General features: G+C 37.9%; 1 protein-coding gene across 1 annotated transcript; it reads right to left on the bottom strand.

Annotated features, from left to right (window-relative positions):
* Positions 1-1326: 1326 nt before the first annotated feature.
* Positions 1327-17155, bottom strand: C13H5orf46 (chromosome 13 C5orf46 homolog). Its single transcript, XM_048419169.3, has 4 exons — positions 17036-17155; positions 11369-11534; positions 6061-6119; positions 1327-2434 (listed from the first exon to the last, which is right to left on the bottom strand). The coding sequence occupies exons 1-3, from the start codon at positions 17103-17105 to the stop codon at positions 6062-6064; spliced, it is 294 nt and encodes a 97-aa protein (XP_048275126.1). The 5' UTR covers positions 17106-17155; the 3' UTR covers positions 1327-2434; position 6061.
* Positions 17156-21712: the final 4557 nt, after the last annotated feature.

The raw sequence follows: 21712 nt of genomic DNA, 5'->3' as shown, positions 1-21712 counted from the left end.
ACAGAAGCTCTCCTTCTGCCCAGCACTTCCACGAAGGGGATAATGCCGATTCCCCCACACTGAGTATTCAAATAGGAACTTGTGAGGTCAGAATAACAGCGGTGTGAACCATTATGTCACAGATGCTATATTTGGAGTTACACATGTTTCTTTGGTGTTCACTCCATCTCTCTTCTTGCCTTTTGATAGCCTGTGTTTGAACCCAGGTGAACACAGAGAGACTCTCTACCTCTCATCAATCACACTATGAAAATAAAGTTTCACAGAGACCATAAGATCACAAAGGAAACACACTATTCATATGAGAAAAGCTTGTGGGTAGTGTTGGAAAGTAGGGGAAAGATAGCAGCAGAGGCTGAGAAGAGAAAATGTTCTGCAAAGAATGGAGAATTTCCGGAGTTCTTGAACTGCAACTGCTTAGCCTTACTGCAAACCCAGTGTTGACATTGCACCTGTTCCTATTTCTAGTACCATCCTGAGAGAGTCCATTCAAAATGCATGATAGAATTGAGTATTGGGTATTGTACTGATTCGTTGTAGTAAAATTACCTCACAGGTACAAATTAGTGAATTAAAGTCTAAAAGGGGCTGAGGATACACCTCGGTGGCTAAGAGTGCTTGGTGTACAACAGTGAGGAACTGAGTTTGGATCCCAGCACCCAAGTGGCATGCTGGGAGTGGTCTTGCCCAGATCTGCAACCCTAGAATTCGACGGAGAGACAAGAGACTCGCTTTGTTTGTTGATTGTCAAGCAGCAAAACACTCAAGTTCTAGGGTCCAGGAGACGCCCCGCCTCAAAGAAACAAAGCAGAGATTGATAGAAATAGAGAAGACTCATGTATAGTCTCCTCTAGTCTCCTTGCAATGGGCAGCTCCTGGTGCCCACACAGGTGCATGTGAGCTCTTGCTCTCTTGCTCTTGTTCTCCCCACTTCATGGCCTCTCCTCACTCCCTCTCCCCTCCCCCACTTTCCCCTCTATCTGTCGGTCTGTCTGTCTGTCTGTCTGTCTCTCTCTCTCTCTCTCTCTCTGTGTGTTGTGTGTTTCAAACACACACACACACACAGAGTGGAGGAACCCTTGTAGAGCCTGTGAAAGACTCTGGGTTCAACCCACAGTACTACTAACAAACAATGTGTCCCCACCAAAATAAAACAAACAAACAAAAAACTCTGAAAAGAGATTTTGGGACCGCAATTGGTTCACAGAAGCACTCTAATTGTCTGTCTGCCAGATGCTGAGCTTAATAGATATTTAGATAACTTAGGAAGGGTGTGATATTTGAAATTGATGCCATTCTCTAAAAAAATGCAAAGAATGGGCTATCCCAATTCATTGTAAAATACAATGTTCATTTTTATTTTCCACTGGTTCGATATTCAGTCCATGGTTTATCCATCAATATCGTTAAAGGTTCTTTGTGCTGTATGCAAACCTATCACGGATAAATAAAAACAGCAAGATTGTCAAGTACAATGACTGTATTCAGGGTGGGATTGGAAACAGGAGCAGTGCTTGAGAAAAATAGGACCCGGGCAAATCTGGTGACCTGAACAGTGGAAACAGAATGAATGTGTGTTCTAGACTCCAGTGTTGCTACGGTCACTTTGCTCCATCACTTCAGTCTTTTCCCCTTGACTTATTAGATAGTTCTGGGAGAAAGCACCTGTTGAGTAGGCTGCTATGGCTTCTGAGGACTCAGCTCTGTGCACTGACGTGAACTCTGTGAACTGTGAAGAGGCCACACTCATTGGTTCAGGTCCTCTTCCCTCCTCAACACCTGATATTTTAGCAGAAGAATAATGACCATGGAAGAGAAACAGACATTTGAATGAAATGAGGAACATCAGTAGATCAGTTTTGAGTTTACTAACAAAGGATTTGGGACTTAGATATTTTGAAAGAAAAACTTTTTTTAAAAAATGTGTAAAATATTGAAACTTCATATATCTTTAGAAATAAAAAAACTTTATTTTTGAAGCAAGAATTAAGTCCCTTTTCTACTACATACTGGCTTTTAAATTTTAAATGTGCTACTTCATCTTTTAGAATCTGTTATCATATATGTGTGTTGTATATACAAAGAAGCCTTGAATTTGCTTATGTACATATGTATATGCAATGTATAATCTTATTTTTTGCTTCATTACAAAGTTAAATACATCAGGGAAACTTGCCAGGAACAACAAAAATCTCCATAAAATCAAGTATATAATGGTAGAACTCTAAGAGGGTCCTTTTTCTGACTTTGTAGGGAGAGAAATGCAAAGTCAAAGAGCTGAAAAAGATTATATTTTTCTAAAACTGGGGATTCATTCCTGGTGACTTGCTGGGAGCTGCCTTGATATCTCAGGTTTTGGACGAGTTTGTAAAACAGAACTAGATGTTCAAGATCTGGTTGTCCTTGTTTTGTCCAGCTGCCAGATGGGTGTGCCCTTTAAAACACAAGTTTAGTGAGACCAACAATTAATATTCTAACTTAGCAACAAAGTGAATACTTTCTACCTTTTCTTTAAAATTTTAATGTTTCTGCACTTGAAAGCAAGAGGAGATTTACAGTAAATTCAGTTGTCAAACAGGTTTGAGAAAGTAGTGAAACAAAATTACAGAAACACACGCACAAAATCTCTAGGTATATAAGCAATGGCTTAGCACCAAATGATGGAATGCATGCAGAACAAACTCAAGGACGAAGAGAGACATCACTCTCACTGCGGCCTGGTATTTGGCAGATGCAAAAAACACAGCAGTCACATGCATTTTATCTTATCATTAGCGGAGAGCAAACTGACCTGAGAAGCGGCAGAGTGTGCCCAACTTTAATTCTGATCATCTGTTGCATCAGAACTTTCTATTTAATTTACTTATTTTTAGGTATGACATCGTCAATCTAAACACAAGACTTTGTGTGTCACACACACACACACACACACACACACACACATATATATATGTATATTAACAAAAGTAATCTTCATAGAAATAAAAATTAGTAAAGGACATTCTCATTCACTGCTTCTTCTGAAGATCTTAGTTACCTAATGAGGTTTATCCTTTTTTTTTTTTTTGGAGAAAAGGCAGTTTAGAGTCAAATATATCAAATGAGTTAAGATATAAAAAGGAACAAATTGAACCCAAGTGGCTTCAAGTAATTCAGGGAAATAGTAGTTAAAAATTTTTGGAAACCCTATACCTAGTGGGAGTCACATCGGTGTAGGGTAGCTGAGGATGAGGGGATCTCAGATTAATGAGGTGTTCACTTGCTGGAGCATCATCATTTTCTGATCTCTGTACTGCCCTCTTTTCATCCCCTGATATTGACTTAGCCCAGTTCACTTTCTTTGTAAAGCCTTCATCACGCTCACCCCTCCTCCTCGGTTTCCTTGTTGCCTTTACCCAAGACATTCCCCTAGCCCTACCATAGGTACCTATCATTTACCTATATGTTCTCAGGGTACACTGAACTCAGTGGTAGCCCAGATGATGACCTTTTCAATGGCAGCGTGCACAAAGTTTAATACATAATTAGAATAGAGCAATACTCATTAAGGGAGTGCGTCAAAAAGGTGATGAGTGCTACAAACATGGTACCAAATACACAACTAAAATAAACATAGGACACTTATTGATCCTCTATCAATTATCTTTAATTATGTATCTTTTAAAAAGATTTATCTTATTACTTATTAATATGCAAGTGTTTTTCTCTCTGTGTGTGCATGCATGTGTTCAGGGAAGGTAGAGTTCTTGGCTGCCCTGGAGGGGAAGTCAGGCAGTTGTAAGAGGCCCCACATGGGAGCTGGGAATCAAACAAGTACTTAGAAAGTCAGTAAGTACTCAAATTGTTGAGCTATCTCTCCAGCCCCACTAATCTATAAATATATTTTGGTCACATTTTCTGAAATAGAGAAACAGGCATTACTGTGAATCACTTAATTGTAAAGTGATGGCTTGCTTTGATTAGATAAGACATTAACCATAGAAACAAAACTTCAATTACCCATTAAGGGCTATCCATAGTGATTATGTCGTGGTCATTTAAAGAGATACTCCATATCAAAATTCTTTTACACCTCCATATTGAACCATTTTCCATGGATCATTAAGGCAGCTAGAGTTTATTCAGAAATCAATCTTTTCAAGACTTTTTTGTGGGTAGCTAAAAAAGGGAATCCTTCCATTACATTCTGGAATCTTTACACTCCTCTAGTGTTTCAAATTCAAAAGCGGAGAAATGAGACTGAAGGAGGTGGAGTCACCAATCCATGGAGGCACAGACAATAGGCGTCCTCAGTACAGGCTGAACTTGTACTGTCATGATGTCAACTGAACTTTTCTTCCTCCATAACACCTCACCTACTTTATTCCTCCTACACCGAAGCCCAGGTTGGCCCTGTCAGGATTTGAGATATGGGCATAACTGATTACAGGTGTACAGTAGCAGCCTGTGTGAAGACCAAGAATTAGGGCACTTGAAACATGAGGAAAGCTTTTCCCTGAGGAGAAAATGGAAACATGACCACACAAGCGAGTGGTTTTAGAAGTTTGTCTGGCTTTGAGTAAGAATCAGGATTATGTGTGTTGGGCATATCTTGATGACAATACCCAAGCCTTATTTCCATTCTTCAAAGCTCATGAAAGAGTAGGCTATGCTCTAGGGTAATCTATTAGTGACTTTCTGAGCTTACATTGGCCACACCTAAGTTATGAAATGGAGCCAGTAGAGTAAAGAAACTTTCCCAGCCTCTATAACAACAGAAGTTGAGAAAGGCCATGATTTCTGGAGGTGTGTATAAAAGCAAATCAACTAACCAAGAGGGAGGAGCTTTGTTTTAGCAAGCGTCATGGTTTAATCATGACTCCAGCCGCTTGCTCATATGTCATTCTCTGCTCTCTAGCCGTGACATACGACTCAGATGTAGGATACATATCCTGGCATGGGACTCAGTTCCAGCCATTTCCTGCTTCCTTAATATGACCATACCCACAACTCTTTCCATGCTTTCGTTTCTTCACTTGTGAGACTTAAGATAATGATGTTTGTCTTCCACAGAAACTATAAATTAGGTATCTATCCATCACTTAAAATGGAGCAGTAACTCATTTCAAGTCAGGAACTGAGACTGCTCAGTCTGTAAGATGTTTGTTTTTCTATTTCAACCCGAGTTCTCAGGAGATAATTGAGTAAGGCAAGAGTGGGTGTTCAGAAATTCAAACCACATGGTTTGCAGGTAAGCTAGATGTCTGTATGTGTGACAAGGAAATTTCTAGTGCTTTCTCCATGGATTAAGTGTGGCAAATTCCACTCTTTCTATGATTGATTTACTGCATAATTATATGGGTCCTTAGATGTTTTATTTTTTAAGTGTGCACTGCCCTCTTATTTCACAGGTAGATTTGTACAAAGCAAGCTAAGGTTTGGATGTTAAATAACCTCCCCCCACCTCAAAGGCCCGGGTGTGAAAGTCTTGATTCCCTAACTCAGTGCTATTAGGGGTTGTGGAAAGTCTTTAGCCTTGAGTGTGTGACAAGAAGATCATTATGGAACTCTGGTTTTGCTCCTCTTTCTTTTCTTGACCATGAGGTGAGGGGTTCACAGGCCCCTGCTATGATGTACTACCTCACGACTGGCCCGAAGCAATGACACCAGTGCATTAGAGAATGAAACCTTGAAAATCACGAGTCAAAATAAATGATTCTCTTTATAATCGGATTATGTTATGTATTTGTAGAGAGGACAGAGATCTAATGGCAGGTTCTAAGAAGAACTGTAGCAGGGACCAGACCTCTTCCTTCCCATTGTTCACTATTTCAAGCCACACTTGGATTCCTCCCTTAAGAGCCTCTCAGTAAGCTGACAAACAAAATAACACTATAGACTCTTCGGTGTAATTTTAGAAACAAACTACAATTAGTACAATGAAAGAACAACAACAAAACCCTATCATTTAGGTTGTAGTTATTCATGAGTCCCAAAAATCAATGAATACAATAATCCAAACCCCTATTTTCTGTGTCAAAAATGCTGTTATTTTGCTTGTAAAATGTTAGTTAAAATCACCTTAGGAGGTCACTTCTGAAGACGGCTGTCCAAGGTCCTCATCGAGTTCCATAAAACTTCTTGAAAAAGAGAAGAAAAAAAAAAACAAGAGTTATACAGACATATGGGAATGTTACCAAGATCACACTATTACACTGTCTCATTTCCCTTCATTTCTATTTGAATTTTTTATTTTCATTATCTTTTTGAAATTGCGTTTTCCTTGTTCCCCAGGATAGACTCATACTTGTGATCTTCCAGGCTCCGTATCTCGGGTAGTCTGGGTTACAAGCCTGTGCTGCTGTGCCTAGAACTAAGATTTCTCATAGCTGAGGTATAATTTCCTTCTCCAGATGTTGCTATAAAAAAGTGAAGTAAGACTCAAGATTTCCACAGTAGTTTATACTTGTCAAAGTATTGGGGCATGGCTATCACTGAGCTCGGCAACAAACCTATCAGTTATTGGTCTTTTAATAAACAAAACCCTATAAGGATTATGCATTATGTATATAAATATGTATCTGTATGTGTTAGCTATGCACACACACACATATGATGCTAGCACATAAAACAGGATTTAACAAAGAATTTGAATTTGAGTACATTTGTTTTACTAATTTTTATACTTCTTTTACATGTGTAAAAAACTAAGAAAAAAGATGGAACCACATTTTCACAACAAAAGGATGATGGATCACAAAGTTCAAAAATGAATTCTCTAGAGTGATGAATATATGTCAGGCACACTATCATCTATAACTCATAGGCTAGGAAGCAAGGTAGTTTATGAGAAGATAGAAGATGATGCAAATGTATGGTTTTTGAACAGGCTGTAGTCTAATGGAGAATGGGGACATGTTCAGGAACCGGTCATTTAAAACAAATAGGGGGGCACTGCCATACAGATTGATATTGAGAATGACAACTCCTGACAAGAAACTGTATTTGGCTGTGAATAAAACTTCCAAAAGGAATCTGTGTCTGCAGAGACTGACTGGCTGATTAGAATTTGAGTATTGTAAACTCAAGTCCAAATGAATCAAAGACCTCAACATAAGGCGAGCCACACTGAACCTCATAGAAGAGAAACTGGGAAGTACACTTGAATGCATTGACACAGGAGACCACTTCCTAAATATAACCCCAACAATGCAGACACTGAGAGAAAAATTTAATAAATGGGACTCCTAAAACTGAAAAGCTCCTGTAAAGCAAAGGACATGGTCAACAAGGCAAAATGGCAGCCTACAGAATGGGAAAAGATCTTCACCAACCCCAAATCATAAAGAGGTCTGATCTCCAAAATATACAAAAAAATGGAGTATAGACCTAAAGAGTGAACTCTCAACAGAGAAATCTAAAATGGCTGAAGACACTCAAGGAAATGCTCAACATTCCTAATCTTCAGAGAAACACAAATTAAAACAACTCCGAGATTCCATCTTACACCTGTAAGAATGGCCAAGATCAAAAACACTGATGATAACTTATGCTGGAGAGGTTGTGGGGAAAAGGGAACACTCCTGCATTGCTGGTGGGAATGCAAGCTGGTGCAACCTCTTTGGATGTCAGTGTGGCGATTTCTCAGAAAAGAAAACCTTCTTTGAGACCCAGCAATATCACTTTTGGGTATATATCCAAAGGATGCTCAATCGTACTATAAGGACATGTGCTCAATTATGTTCATAGCATCATTGTTTGTCATAGCCAGAACCCGGTAACAACCTAAATGCCCCTCGACCAAAGAATGGATAAAGAAAATGTGGTACATTTACACAATGGAATACTAAAAAGCAGAGAAAAATAATGACATCTTGAAATTTGCAAGCAAATGGATGGAGCTAGAAAACATTATATTGAGTGATGTAACCCAGACCCAGAAAGACAATTGTCATATGTACTCTCTCATAGGTGGTTTTTAAACAAAGAAAACTAACCTACAAATCACAACTCCAGAGAACCTAAACAACGAGGATCCTAAGATAGACATACATGAATCTAATCTTCAGGGAAAGTAGTAAAAGCCAAAATATACTGAGCATGGGAACCATGGGAGAGGGTTGAAGCGGAGGGGAGAGGAACATAAAGGAACAGAGAAAAATGTATAACTCAATAAAATCAATTTTAAAAATAGAAAAAAAAAGAATTTGAGTATTCTGTGGCATTGTGGAGATAATGGAATATCACAGTTCCAGAGGTTAATTACTTTATCTTGAGCTAGTTTTAGCCTTCCAGAACAGTCATGACTTACTACTACTCACTCCTGCACCCTATCCTGTGTGGGAAATACTATCTTGTGACAGTAGATTAAAATCTTTTGGAATCTACTGATTTGGTAAATCACTAGTTTCTACCAATCCAAAAGATAAGAATGTCATCAGATAGCATCTTGAGCTCATAGAATAGATTCTTCCATCTCAATATATCTGCCTCTCTGATGTACACATCAACATGTTTTAAAACTTGCCTTGATTTAGGAATTTCTCTGCTCTAGCACATAATACAAACTTCATAAACTGCCTTCATGGGGGAACATGGAATTTGAGATAACCTAAATCAGTGCTCCTGGGCCATGGTCACTCAAAGTGGCTCTAGAATAAATGATCCCTCACTTCCTTTAAGACGAGAGCAGTTGCTTTGCATCAACAATACAAAGTATTATGAATTCCAAGTTACAAAAACAAACCCAAACCCCTAAATTTTGTAATTGGAGGGAGTCTGCAACTTCTTCCCAGAGCATCTTGTTGAATTGGGCTTTAGAAAGTGATTAGGTTTATTGAATAAATAAATTGCAGATTTCAGACTAAGCTGTTGACAGAGGGAGGAAAAACTTATGCAGAGGCATTGAGTGTTCATACATATACAGATATCATGTGTTGTTCAGGCATAGGTGTCTGATGGGAGGGACAGTGGAAGTAACAGGAAATACAAGACCATCAAGGGCAGACCTTCACCATTAGCCTTAGGCATGTACTTTGCTGTGTAAGTGGTAGAAATTCAAGGAAGCATTTCAGGGATGGTAATAAATGAGCAAACTAATGGGTTTTAGTGTTTACTGATGACATGAGCAAATATGCTTATATCTACATCTATCCATTTACCTATATTTAACTATCTAAATTATAGTTCACATTTCCCCCTCCGCACACTTTTCTGTGGGTATTGGTATTCAGATAGAATTATCTTGCTAGCTATTTGTAGTTGTCTTTGTATCAGTCCATGTTATCTGACCTTAAAGACTGAAGGTTTTTTAAAGGAGGAATTTACAGACTAGATCTTGTCCTTCATAATTTCCATCCTAGTGTTTTATATATTAAGAAAGAAACACTTTTTTGAAAGCCTCCTCTCATGAAGCACCTCCACACCTTTGTAAAGGAACTTGGTAATATGTTTTATATCCTCAACTACATTTGATTGCTTGAACAAGGACTATTTTGCCTTCAAACAAAGACCCTTAGATTTCCATAGACAAGTTGGAATACATGGGCTTTAGGCACAAGCCATAAGCTCATTTTCTTTAACTGTTCCCTCAAATGAACAATTATTTGCTGATTGACACCATTGAAAAGATGCTATGATATTATATTGTACAAGAGAGTCCTATCTGGTTTCTGTGTTTCATTAAGCTACATAAGTGCAAACAAATAATTTTAGACTTTTGTAAGTAATATTATACCATCTCAAAGCAAAGTGACAGGGAACAGTGAGCAGGGACGGAGAAATTAGCAATAAGAGTATAACAGAATTGTTTTGTGAGGAGGAGCTTGAAGATGAGTGACAACCAAACAGTGGTTGTGAGAAATTCAAAGAGCGGTCCAGGCAGAAGGGACTCCTGAGGCGGCACGCCTGACCTCATCAAAAGCTCTCGTATCACAAAGGAGGAGTCTGCTCTGAATATGATGAGGAGAAGCATAGACAAGGAGGCAACATTTCTGAGCTCAGAACCTACAAGTCCTTAATGGAACAGATAGTAAACTTTAAGGGCAATACAGCAGTGTATCTGACATTTTGCATCAGGAAACTTCCCCAGTGGAGAAGTAATTATTCTGTCTCCTTGCTTTGCTATGCTTTGTAGGTGACATTATTAACTACTTTGTATTTAGAATGCATCAAATGTTTATTAACTCATTTCTTATAACTTCCCTTCTTGTTTCCATTAATAATCATGAGGAGGTAACGTATACAAATAAAAATTCCACAAAATGAAAGGAAATCATAAAACAGAATCATCGAGTTTTAACAATGTGTGGAGAAGGTTCATAGGCAGAACCCTATACAACCAAACATAGAGATTTTAAGCAGATAAGAGTCCCAAGTGCCCCTTTATAAAAATGGCTCTTCATTTGTTGTTGGTTGAGTTTAAGAAGCCATGTATATTTACCCCAGGAAAACCTGAGAATTCTATTTAAGTAGAATATGAACAGAACTTCAGGGTTTGATAGAACTTTAGGGCTAACCTCTGTAGGCGAGCCCCTGGTTAGGTGTGGCTTTCGTGTCAGAATTCCCCAGAAAGCTCATTTAAAACTGCACTCTTAGTCTTGCCTGTGAGTAGCTGTATTGTAGATGAAGGAGGTCTAATTCAAACATAATTAATTATCTACCGTTTAGGTGATGAATCAGAGTTTTGTCAAACTCTCCACAGGTGTCTATGTAAAAATGAATAAAAAACATCAGCTTGCAGCAGTGCAGGCTGAAAGAAGTACGAAGAAAAAGGAGAAGTCAAGTCAACTCCAAGATATGTTAAATCTAAGGCATATTAAGAAGCAGGCTGGGTTGAAGGGGAAGGGAGAGGCAGGGAGGGGAGCAGAGAAAAATGTAGAGCTCAATAAAAATCAAATAAAAAAAGAAAGAAAAGAAAAAAGAAAAAGAAAAAAAGAAGTAGGCTGGGAACATTAGAAAGTCTCTGGGTTGGATTATCCTTCATGGTGGCCAACACACTGCTCCTGAGAGTTCTGCATATTGCGTCTAAAGAGACATCATCAACTACTTCAGCTACCCCCTCCTGAACTACTGCAACTAGAAACCAAATACAGGATTCTTCACATTCATCATCAAGACCACAACTTCTCTTCCATTTCTTGGTTCTGTGTCTTCTGGCCTTCTATTATAGTCCCTGGATTTTAAAATATTGTGTAAATGATCTTGAGTCAGTACTCTCACGCTAGATTTCAGGGCACTTCATTTGCAAGTAAAATGTAACTTAAGGTAGGGCAACGTTTTTTGTTGCAATGAAAAAAATGAATGCATCTGCTCTATTTCATTCATTTTCTTGAGTGCGCTCATTTTCTACAGTGAAACTGGCAAAAGTGAGGTTTATCTCATTGCTTACGATCCCCTGGACATGGAGCGAAGGATGAAATCCACGGCATTCTCAATGATCTCTGAACCCAGGAGGCTTAAGAATTTGGGGAAATCTGCCTCTGGTTTTTTACTGGAGTCATCTGGAGGGTTATCTGATTTCTCATCTGGGTTACCATCTTCCTTTGGCTTGTCATCTGAAAACAAAACAAAAACATAAACAGAAAAGACTTTCAAATGTGATTCCTTGCAATCCAAAAGGAAAATCTGTTTTTCTTGTTGGATCTCTTGTGTTCCTTGATATCCACCTGGTACGAACTTCTTAGTTTCATCCTCGTATCTCTAAGCATCCTGTACTTGTTTGGTTGAAGTCTTTATCTCATTATTACTAAAAACATATGAGTAACAGACATAAGTATCTAAGTAGACAATGGCTATGTTTGGTTACCAAGAGAACAAAGCACACAGAGGTACCTTCTTTTTCTTTTTGTGAGATTTTTAGTTGTTCCTTGAGAACTTCATGCACCGTGTTTTGAGAGTGCTTACTCCATCTTCCCCACTTACCACCCTTTCCCTGCTCTCATCCCTTCCCGTCCAACTTTGAGATTGCTTCTTTATAGTTTTCTTCTCTCACCATCGAGTCCAGTTTGTGTTCCTACCTAGTTTTGAGACTTGGACTTGATCTGGTATCTGGGCAGCCTGCCAGAGTGAAAGAGACTTTGCTCAGTAGCTATCAAATACCAAGAGTTCCTCAGCCAGTGGTGGATTTTGTGTCCAGCCTCCCTCTTCTATGATGAGATTTTATTTCGCTGGCCTTGTGAAGGTCTTGCATGCTGCCACAATTGCTACAGGTTTATCTATGTATCTGCCTTGGTGTGTCTGGAAAATAATGTTTTCATGATGTTAACACCCACTTCAACATGGGAGAATAATGGTGCGATATGAATGTCCAATTTGGGCCTGAGCACTCCATAGTCTTTTTTCTCTGTATGTTGATAAGCTGTGTGTGTGTGCGTGCGCATTCGCTCATAGGGGGTTTCTTCAGATTATTTCTCATCTGCTACAAGTAGAGGCTTCTCTGATAAGAATCAAGAGATGCTCTTATCTACAGGTACAACAATAAGTTGTTACATTGCATTATACTAATGTCAGTGCCAGGTTTGAGATACAGAAAGCTTAGCTGTCCCTGTAATATAGGATACCATTGTTTCCGTGTGCTATCTGGACAGCACACAGAGGTTTCAAAGCTGTTTCAAAGATAAAGAATTGCCAAGTGACAGAAATACAATCAAGGGTCATGTTTGTCTGATATCAAAATTGAGATTTTTACAGTATTTTTTTGTGATAAAACTATGTGCTCTTTTTAGGAAAAGTACACAAACTGTACTTTATTTATGAGAGCAAATGGAAGATAAATGATAAATAATTTCTGTCAGTTTTGTATCACCTATTAGTTTTATGAGCAATGGTTTTTATGAATCCTGTGTAATTTTTCTCCCTGGGTAATATTTTAAGATATGCAAATTTTAGCTTATTAGGTGGATAAACTGATAATATTTAGGAACGAGAAGACTGTGCAAACCACGAGAGCATGGTGCCTATAGGAGTCATGTACCTTATCCTTCATAGCTGAAGGATGCACATGTGTCCCTTGGGTGTTAATAGTCTTCATTCATGAGACAAAAACTTCTGGTAGCGTGGTATAAACTACAGCGTGCTGCCTTCTTTCTGAGTCCTAATAATAAGATGATGTAGGACTTTATTTTTTTCATTTTATTAACTGAAATATGGTGCCACCAAACTCTATATAAAAATACTGGATGCCTGAACTGACTTTTTGGAACCTATTCTCCTTGGAGGGATATCTTGCTCAGCCTAGATATAGTGGGGAGGGCATTGGTCCTGCCTCAAAGCTATGTGCTAGACCTTGTTGACTCTTCATGGGAAGCCTTACCCTCCCTGAGGAGTGGATGGGGGGTGGAGTGCAGAGAAGGTGGAGAAAGTGGGAGGAAGGGAGGAAGTGGAAACTGGGATTGCTTTGTAAAATAAGAAAAGATTGTTTTTTTTAAAAAAATAATTAATTAAAAAATACTGGATTACTTATTTGATTTCAGTTGAACCTTAGATTATTTTAAAGTTAAGACTGATAAATGTGAAATCCAGGATAGACTCACAATAGCCACAATTGGCTGTTTATTTGAAAATTCAAATTCATAAAAAAGTCAGTTTTAATTATTTTTTAGGCACTCACAAATGCTAGAAAAAAATGAATTTTAGAAAAGTCCATTTAAGTGATATTTAAAAATTGAAGAACTTACCTTGTTCCTGACTCTAGAAGTTTATGAAATTTAAGATCAATACTAAGCATTGTTTGTACAAAAAGGATTTTTGAGATACACAAAAGTGTTCCATATCTATACTGCTTCCCCACTACAAGTTTTGACTCATTAGGTCTCAATTTCTTAGTACTATTTCCCCTAGACTCAGGTGAAGGTCATGTAACCACACCCCTTTCAGGGCTACCAAATGATGGAAGAAATGTGTTATCTATGTTGTATTCTAAGATAGAAATTATTAGCAAAAAAATGGCAATACATTCTGTAAGCATTTATATTTATTATGTCATAGTCAAAGGCTTAACAGGCTCTTTATAAGATTTATAAATCTGGGATTTATAAGAGATGATAATCAAAGATTCATTCATCCAACAGTTGAATTTTTCATTTAGAACACATTTTGCTTTGGTTTGGTTTCTTTCCAAATACAGTGTATAAAGAACCTTTTTTCTTGAATTAAACTAAAGATGGTGACACTCACATAGAGGTCTGTGTGATTAGAGTTCCTGGAATGGGCTTATTTTCATTGTGAGAAGAAACAGATGCTGGGCGAGGACAACCTCATAGACCTGTATCCTCTTCCCACTGAGTGATGGAGTCACAGTTTCCAGAGAAGAGCAGAAATGCTCTGGGAAGTCCAACGACTCACCTAAAGTCACTCAATAAAAGCAACTGAGCCAGGAAATGAACCTGAGTTCTGTCTGTCTCCAGGGGCATGGTCTTCATATTGTATTGCTTTTTCTCTCTAGACTGGTTCTCCGGGGATTCCAGCCAAGTGTAACCCAGGAAGTCCCTACACAAAGGAAGAGTCCTCTTTGGCAACACATAACAGTTTCATTCATTTTAATGTAATACTAAATACAAGCTTTTTAATACCAGAGAAGCCAGGAATTAGTGTATGGGAAGTCAGGAATCAGTCTAGTCTTTAGTCAATATACATATTCATAGGTATTATTGTGTGGTGTGCCACACATTTTAAGGTCCTACAATCTGATTTTGTTTTTGTTTTCAACAAAATATTAGCCATGTACTTTTGCAAATCACATTGAACCACTGTCTTTTAGTTTCTTCATTATGATGTTGGTAGGAAGAAAAGTATTGTATATATTGTTTATGCTATAATGTGTGTATAGATATATAATCACACTGTATACACTACTTATCACAGAACCAAACTCAGGGTACCCTCACAATAATTGATTTGTGGCACTATTAGTATATTAGTATTATTATTAATAACAGCAACACAATTATAAGTAGCTCGATTTTCCTCTAGCATTTTAGGATATTATGAAAATTTAAAACATTTTTAGAATTCCCAGAAATCTCAAATAATCAAGGTCCGTAATTAAATATTTACTCTTTTAAAATATAATACAAAGTAGCATTTATTACACTAAGTATTCTGCTGAATTTTTTACCTAAATGTTATTATAAAATTCTGAACAAGTACATTTTATTTATATAGATTTCTACATTTTACAAAGTGATTATAAAAGCATGTTCACTTTATCTGTAACATCAATAGTTAAATAGGTGAGGAAATTAACACAAAACTGGACTTATTTAACCAGTTTCGCAGTTTAAGGGATGAATGAGAATTGTCTTTAGAACGCAAATATCACCCTTCACAGCACTGTGTTGATAACTTTGAAAGCAGGGTGGACACAGACATCCCATGGCCCCCTCTGGCACAGTTCTCATGCATCCCTCATCTGCGTTTCCTACTGGGGTGCCGTGAGTGACCTGGGACTGTGAGTTCTGCTAGCTTACAGTCAAAGGGACCTGCTGCTGAGTAGCTGGTTGCACATTCTGCTTTCTTCACCCTGAACAGATACAAGACAAAGATTCATAGCTTCTACAGACAAAATGATTAATTCCTAAATGAGAACGCTGTGTGCTGATTGCAGCCCTCGGTGTGCTTTCTGTGTTACAAAAGAAACGCAAGCTTAGTTGCAATGGGAAGAACCTAGAAACTCAGATTTCACAATCAGAGGACTTTCACTTATGCTTACACTAAAAGCCAAACCAAACCAAAACAAAACAAAAAACCCTTTCCCTCTGCAATCTTAGTTTACTAATCTGCACCAACCAAAGAAAATAGCATGTTTATTTAGTAAGATTGTAATGAGAATCTATCATGAATTTATGTGATTCCAGATTTGGGAAAGCAAACCAGAAGGACTAAGCAACTTATGGAGAACCTGGGTAAATTACTTGAGGTATATAAAGGATGAAACTTGGACTATATATATTCTAAGGTCAAATTTTAATATGTTGATGTTAAACTTCTATTTAAATCAGTGGAGTTCTCTTATTAATCTGCTTTCTAGATATTGGTCACAAATGCTGGCTTAAAGCAACAAAAGCAACTGTCTAATGAAAGTTTACATAAAAGTTTTGTTTTTGGTTAAATTTTATCTAAACTTTTCACAGGAGTTAAAAATACCAAGCTGATGCAGCTGATTTTCTTCCATATTGTCTGAAGTCCTTAGAAAGTGGGACTTTTCATCTTCTCCTATTTCTATATTAAGCATGCACATTTCCGTGCCACTTTGTTTTTTTTTTTTTTTTTGATACTTTGGGCCTTCTTAATTTCTTTTTCTAAAGCCCCCTCTCTGCCTGCCACCATGTATCTGTTCTCTACACTAATAACTCAAATACCCTTACTTATTTTTCCTCAGCTAAGATATTCAAAGATACACACATATGCATACGCGCGTGCACAAACACACATGTAGATGTGCTGAGATACACAAACTGCCTGAAATGTTTTACTTTTAAATTCTAATGAAACTGTACTTAAACTTAAAAATAGTTTATACATGATAGCAACATCATTTAATATTTATTCAGTGATTTTTATTGACCAGACACTATTCCAAACTTTTGCCTCTTTTATTTAAATTACATGATACATATGAGATTGTCAGGAATTAATGTTCTTTCTTTGTATCACATCTAGAGGTACTAAATATTATGCCTAATATACATTTATAAATTTGTATTTCCATTATAGAGTGCTATTGAAAATTATATCTTCATCATCATTAAACATTATTATTATAATCGTCAAAACGCCCCACAAACACTTCTCAATGAATTTATAATGTAATAGCATCCCTTCACCATTTAAGAATATAAGAAAGGACTCATTCCAAACATCATATATTTACTAAGATGGAGGATACAACCAAAATTAAGCTTAATAAAACTGCTTTCAGAATTAGATGTGTTTCCAGACTCCCAGCCCAGGGTTCTTTCTGCAACGCCAAAATGCCCCTCCCCTTTTATGTCCTGTGCCAGCTTCCACCCATCACTAACTATGCTCAAGTTTCTTGGCCGTGATCAGAAACACTTACCTGCCTGGCTTGTCAGGATTAGGGCACACAGTCCCAGGACAACAGTCAGCCGCAGAACTGAGAAAGCCATTCCTGTTGGCCTGGGTATTGGTGCATATAACTTGCTTAGATGCACCTGAATCTTCGCTCCATTTATAGGACAGTTGTGGTGACATCACCTGCTGCGGAATTTAGGCTGTTGCACAAGACGTCTACACAGCTTGCTCTGAGATCTCCAACAACAGGCTCAGCCCTGTCTTTCAAAATCAAAGCAATTCCTTTCTTTCTTTTTAAAACATTTCATTAGTTTACAAAGAATTGTGTTTCATTTAGGCATTTTTCAAACAAAATTTGCCTTTGTCGTTTCTTTTACCCTCTTCTCTATTTTTCTCCACGCTCCCTTGTTTCACCCCTAACAGCCTCCTATCAATTTTCAAGTCCCATGTGACCTTTTGCCTTTACGCCCTCTTTCTCATTGCTTCTACTTCTTGTTCCCCTCTTCCAGCCAACTGTCTAGTTACATAGTTTACACCACCCTCACAACCGCTCATTTACATTTATGTTAGCATTGAAAGTTTAGATTTTTCTTATGAGACAGAACATGTGGCTAGAACACTTTATTAATACAGAAACCTTATAATTTCATTTTTTCTTGGCACACCATATTTCATTATACAGGCTTCTGTGGATGTACATCCGTTTCCTAGACATTGTGACAAGTGCAGCACCAGTAAACGGGAGTGTGCACATATCCCTGTGTATACCCAAGAATAGCACAGCTAAGCCATATGGTAGCCCTGCTTGGAATTTTTTGGAGGAACCTCCATATTGGCCGCAATAGTTTACACTTCCATCAACAGTGAAGGAATGATTCTTCTTCTCCAGAATCTTGTTGGTCTTCGTTGTCACCTGTGGTCCTGGCCATAGCCAAATTCATTGGGATGAAATGGAAGGTCTGAGATTATAATTTATACTTGCCTCATGGTTAAGGATGTTGAACATTTAAAATATATATTTGTCGGCTTTTGTGTTTCATACTTTCAGGTGTTCATCAGCCTACTTATCAAATGACAGTTTTGTGATGTAGAAGTTTAATTTTTGCTGTTCTTATATGTTCTGGATATCAGTTTAATTTCTGAGGTGTATCTGGGAAAATAATTGATAGTCATCTCCTTACTGTGCAGAAACATTCGAATCTCAGCTAGTCTCATTTGTTGATGTTTAGGGACAGTTTCCTTGCTATTGAAGTCTTATTCACAAAGTTCTGGCCCGTCCTATAACTTCAAGTGCATTCCCTATATTTTCTGCTGGAAGCACTAACATTTTAGGTTTTAAATCCCTTAAAATTAAAATCATTTAAATTAAAATGATCCATTTTAATTGATGTTTTTCTGTATAGAGTGAGTGATGTGGCTCTAAGTTCATAGATACCTGGTTCTGCAAGTACTGTTTGTTGACGAGATGCTACAGACTAGACTCGATTCCCTTCAAAATCCCAATGAGTTTCATCACAGAATTAAAGGAAAACAAAGCAAAACTTTACTTAGAAACAGGAAAGACCATGCAAAGACAAAGCATTTTTAATTTATTGTTCTTTTTTTACTTACAAATTTTTTATTTTAAATTTTCTATTCAGTTTACAAACCAACCACAGCTCCCTCTCCTTCCCCTCCTCCTGTTTGCCCCTCCCCCACTCTCCATCCACTCCTCAAAAAGAGCAAGGCCTCCCATGGGGAGTCAACAAAACCTGATTTGTTAAGTAGAGGCAGGACCAAGCCCCTGCCCTGGGTGCTAATTTTTTTAAGCAATGGTTTTATTCCTTTAAAAAGTTCACATGATGTATTTTGATCACATTCTTTCCCCCATCACAGCTCCCCAATTTGCTCCCCCACATCCATATCCATCCAACTTCATTTTCTTTCTGTTTCTTGAATAAATAGGAACAAACAAACAAAAAAGCATGATGTTCAGTTTTTGCTGGCTGATTGCTCCCGAGCAGCTTTCAATTACAAATGGCTTCTTTTAAGAAGAATGAATATAGCTTGAAGTGCTACAGTACCAGACTACAAGTTGTACTATGGAGTTGATAAACTCAGTTTCCTACTGGCACATAAATAAACATGCAGGTCAAATGTCTCTCTCCACGCTTGGAGCTGACTTCTTATTCACAGATGGACATACCCTCTCAGATCATGATCCTTTTCTTTGCTCATACTCCTGTTGATGGGACAGCCTCCCTATCATTTCTCCCTGGAGCATTGTAGTTTATGCTTCAGGCTTAGGTTCAAATGCCCACATCCTGTGTAATTGTTATGATATCCATTGTACCTTACTCTTGTTGGACATTCTTCCTTAATTAACTGCCTTTAGAACCCTTAATTTCATTGCTTAAGAGTTAATGACTTTAATTGCTCTCTCTTCCTTTATCCTGAGGATCGATCGATTGATCTATCTATCTATCTATCTATCTATCTATCTATCTATCTATCTATCTATCTAATCTATTATCCACCTACCATCTATCTTTTGTCTTTTTCTAATTATCTATATACAAATAAAAATTTTCAACAAAAATACATACTGCCAATGTTTTCGATCCATTCCTCTCAAAGACCTGACATTGATTCTCCTTAAGTAAAGATTGATCCACAGACAGTCTCTCCATCAGCAAACCTTCATCAAGATAGCTTTGTGCCATCTGGTGCACTGCTTATGATGGAGCACTGCACTTATATTGTGGGTCACTGGGGAAGAGATAGTCCAGTGATCTCTATGAACTGAGTCATGGATTCTGGCATATGGTTGTGTTTGCTGAAAAAAGAAACAATATTCGAGAATATTTTGGAAGGGCATGTTTTTTCAAATTGTACTACAGGAAAGCAAAAGCTTTAGACAGTGTACTTCATGAAAGAATTCTGCTGGCTTCTTGGGAGTTCAAAGAGATAGGGCAGGCGAAACCCTGAGTGAATTGCTTTTAAATGGTTGCGTAGCAAGAAAATAGCATTGTCATAAGTATCAGATCGTTAGCACCATGTTTGCATGTAGAAGCTAACTAATAAATATGTAATGAATAAGTGAAGTAATGAATATCTTTGAAAAAAGAAACCTAAACTGAATGCCTCAAGCAGCTCTCTCAGCCCTTATCTGTGTGACAGTGGTGCCACTCTGAGTTCTAGCTACTTTATCTGTAAAATCAGAACATAATGTTTTCTGGTCTATGTCTCCCATAGTACATTAAATAGCAATGATGGAATGTCTGATACTCTGTACGGAGCCTTCCATGCACGCCAGGCTAATAGCAGCTAACCAGCTGTGCCTTGTCAGCCACAGGCATATAAGCCAATGAACTTGACATAGATAAAGAAAAATGAAAGAGGGCTTTATTCATGGTGATAAAAGGAAGGATCTTTTTATAAAACATGTCTCTAACTTCGTTAGGAAGGATGCAAATGAAAGGATTATGCTTTAGGTCCTATGAATGCTGACAAATTCCTCAATTTCTATGTGCCTTGGGCCCAATGTCTGAAAAATAAAAATATTTATTTTTCTTGCTATTGTCTGTAGATTCAACAGGCAAATATATATGAGCAGGTAACACACTGTCTTGTACACATTAAGGGAAAATAAATGAGGGGCATTTTATTCTCTCCCCTCCCTTTCTCTTCTCCCCCCTCAACACCCTCTCATCACTCCTCCCCTCCTCTCCTCTCCACCCCTCTTTCTTCTTTTCTGTGCTCTCTGGCCTTATATTCCATTTCACATGATCCCATCCCACCCTTTCTCATTCTGTTCACTTGGGTTGTCCAAAGACAGAAATGACACTTAACCATGCAAGAAACACTGAGATGAAGACCATTATTACGAATAGAACATTCTGATCACATGAAAAATTAGATACAACACAAATACACAGCAGCTCAAAGTTGCCATTATCATCTTTATTTTGTATAATGAAATACAAGTCTAGAAAGATTAGTTTCTCAAAGGTTACAAATCCTATGTGAGGCAGAGCAGGGGATTCGACCTGAGGTTGCGTGAGTGCAAAGATTCTGCTAGTAACCACGATGTAATATTGCACAGGCAGCCACCGAGTGCCTTAGGAAAATGCCCCTGGATCAAGCAAGGGGCACTGCAGTCCCCAGCCTATTCACTAATATATCTGCATCTGCTCTGTTCCTTGTATTGACCTCTCCAGTTCTTATTGGTCTCTGAAGGAAGCCTTGGTCTTCTGCAACTGTGTTATCTTGATCTCAGTTTGATATATAGGATGTGCAGTGCCCCTAGTGCCTTCTTATTTCTTGGCGGAAGGCAAACAGGAGATAAAGCTTGAGGATCAAATAGATGATAATTGATTACCGAGGAAGTTCACATCAGCAGTCAGAAGTATATCTCGGATATTTCACAGAATGTAGCCATATTAAAACAACTTACTAGTTGAGCCAAAATTTATTTTATTCTTTTATCCAACACTGAGATTTAATAGGGAAATCCTATACTTGTTTGTGGAGACTAGTAACTATGCTTGGTTGTGCCCTCATAAATGTTTTCATACATAAAAATTTGTATTGTGGAGTTACATAAAGGGCCAAAGGGTGTCAAGTACATGATAAAAGAATAGTATTTTAAAAATGAATAGTGTGTTGGAAGCCCAAATCATGCACGGCACTACGCTCTTTAAAAGGATGACTGGAGTGTGTT

This window comes from Myodes glareolus, chromosome 13, assembly GCF_982192425.1.
Source record: "Myodes glareolus chromosome 13, mMyoGla1.1, whole genome shotgun sequence".
NCBI lineage: Eukaryota > Metazoa > Chordata > Mammalia > Rodentia > Cricetidae > Myodes > Myodes glareolus.
This window is presented reverse-complemented; position numbering and strand designations above follow the sequence as displayed.

Excerpts from the sequence above, each read along its gene's own strand:
- C13H5orf46 (XM_048419169.3), bottom strand. The coding sequence starts at position 17,105 with ATGGCTTTCTCAGTTCTGCGGCTGACTGTTGTCCTGGGACTGTGTGCC. Across the intron at positions 11,535-17,035 it reads AATCCTGACAAGCCAGGCAG|ATGACAAGCCAAAGGAAGAT; the intron begins GTAAGTGTTTCT and ends TTTTGTTTTCAG. Across the intron at positions 6,120-11,368 it reads CGCTCCATGTCCAGGGGATC|AAGTTTTATGGAACTCGATG; the intron begins GTAAGCAATGAG and ends CTCTTTTTCAAG.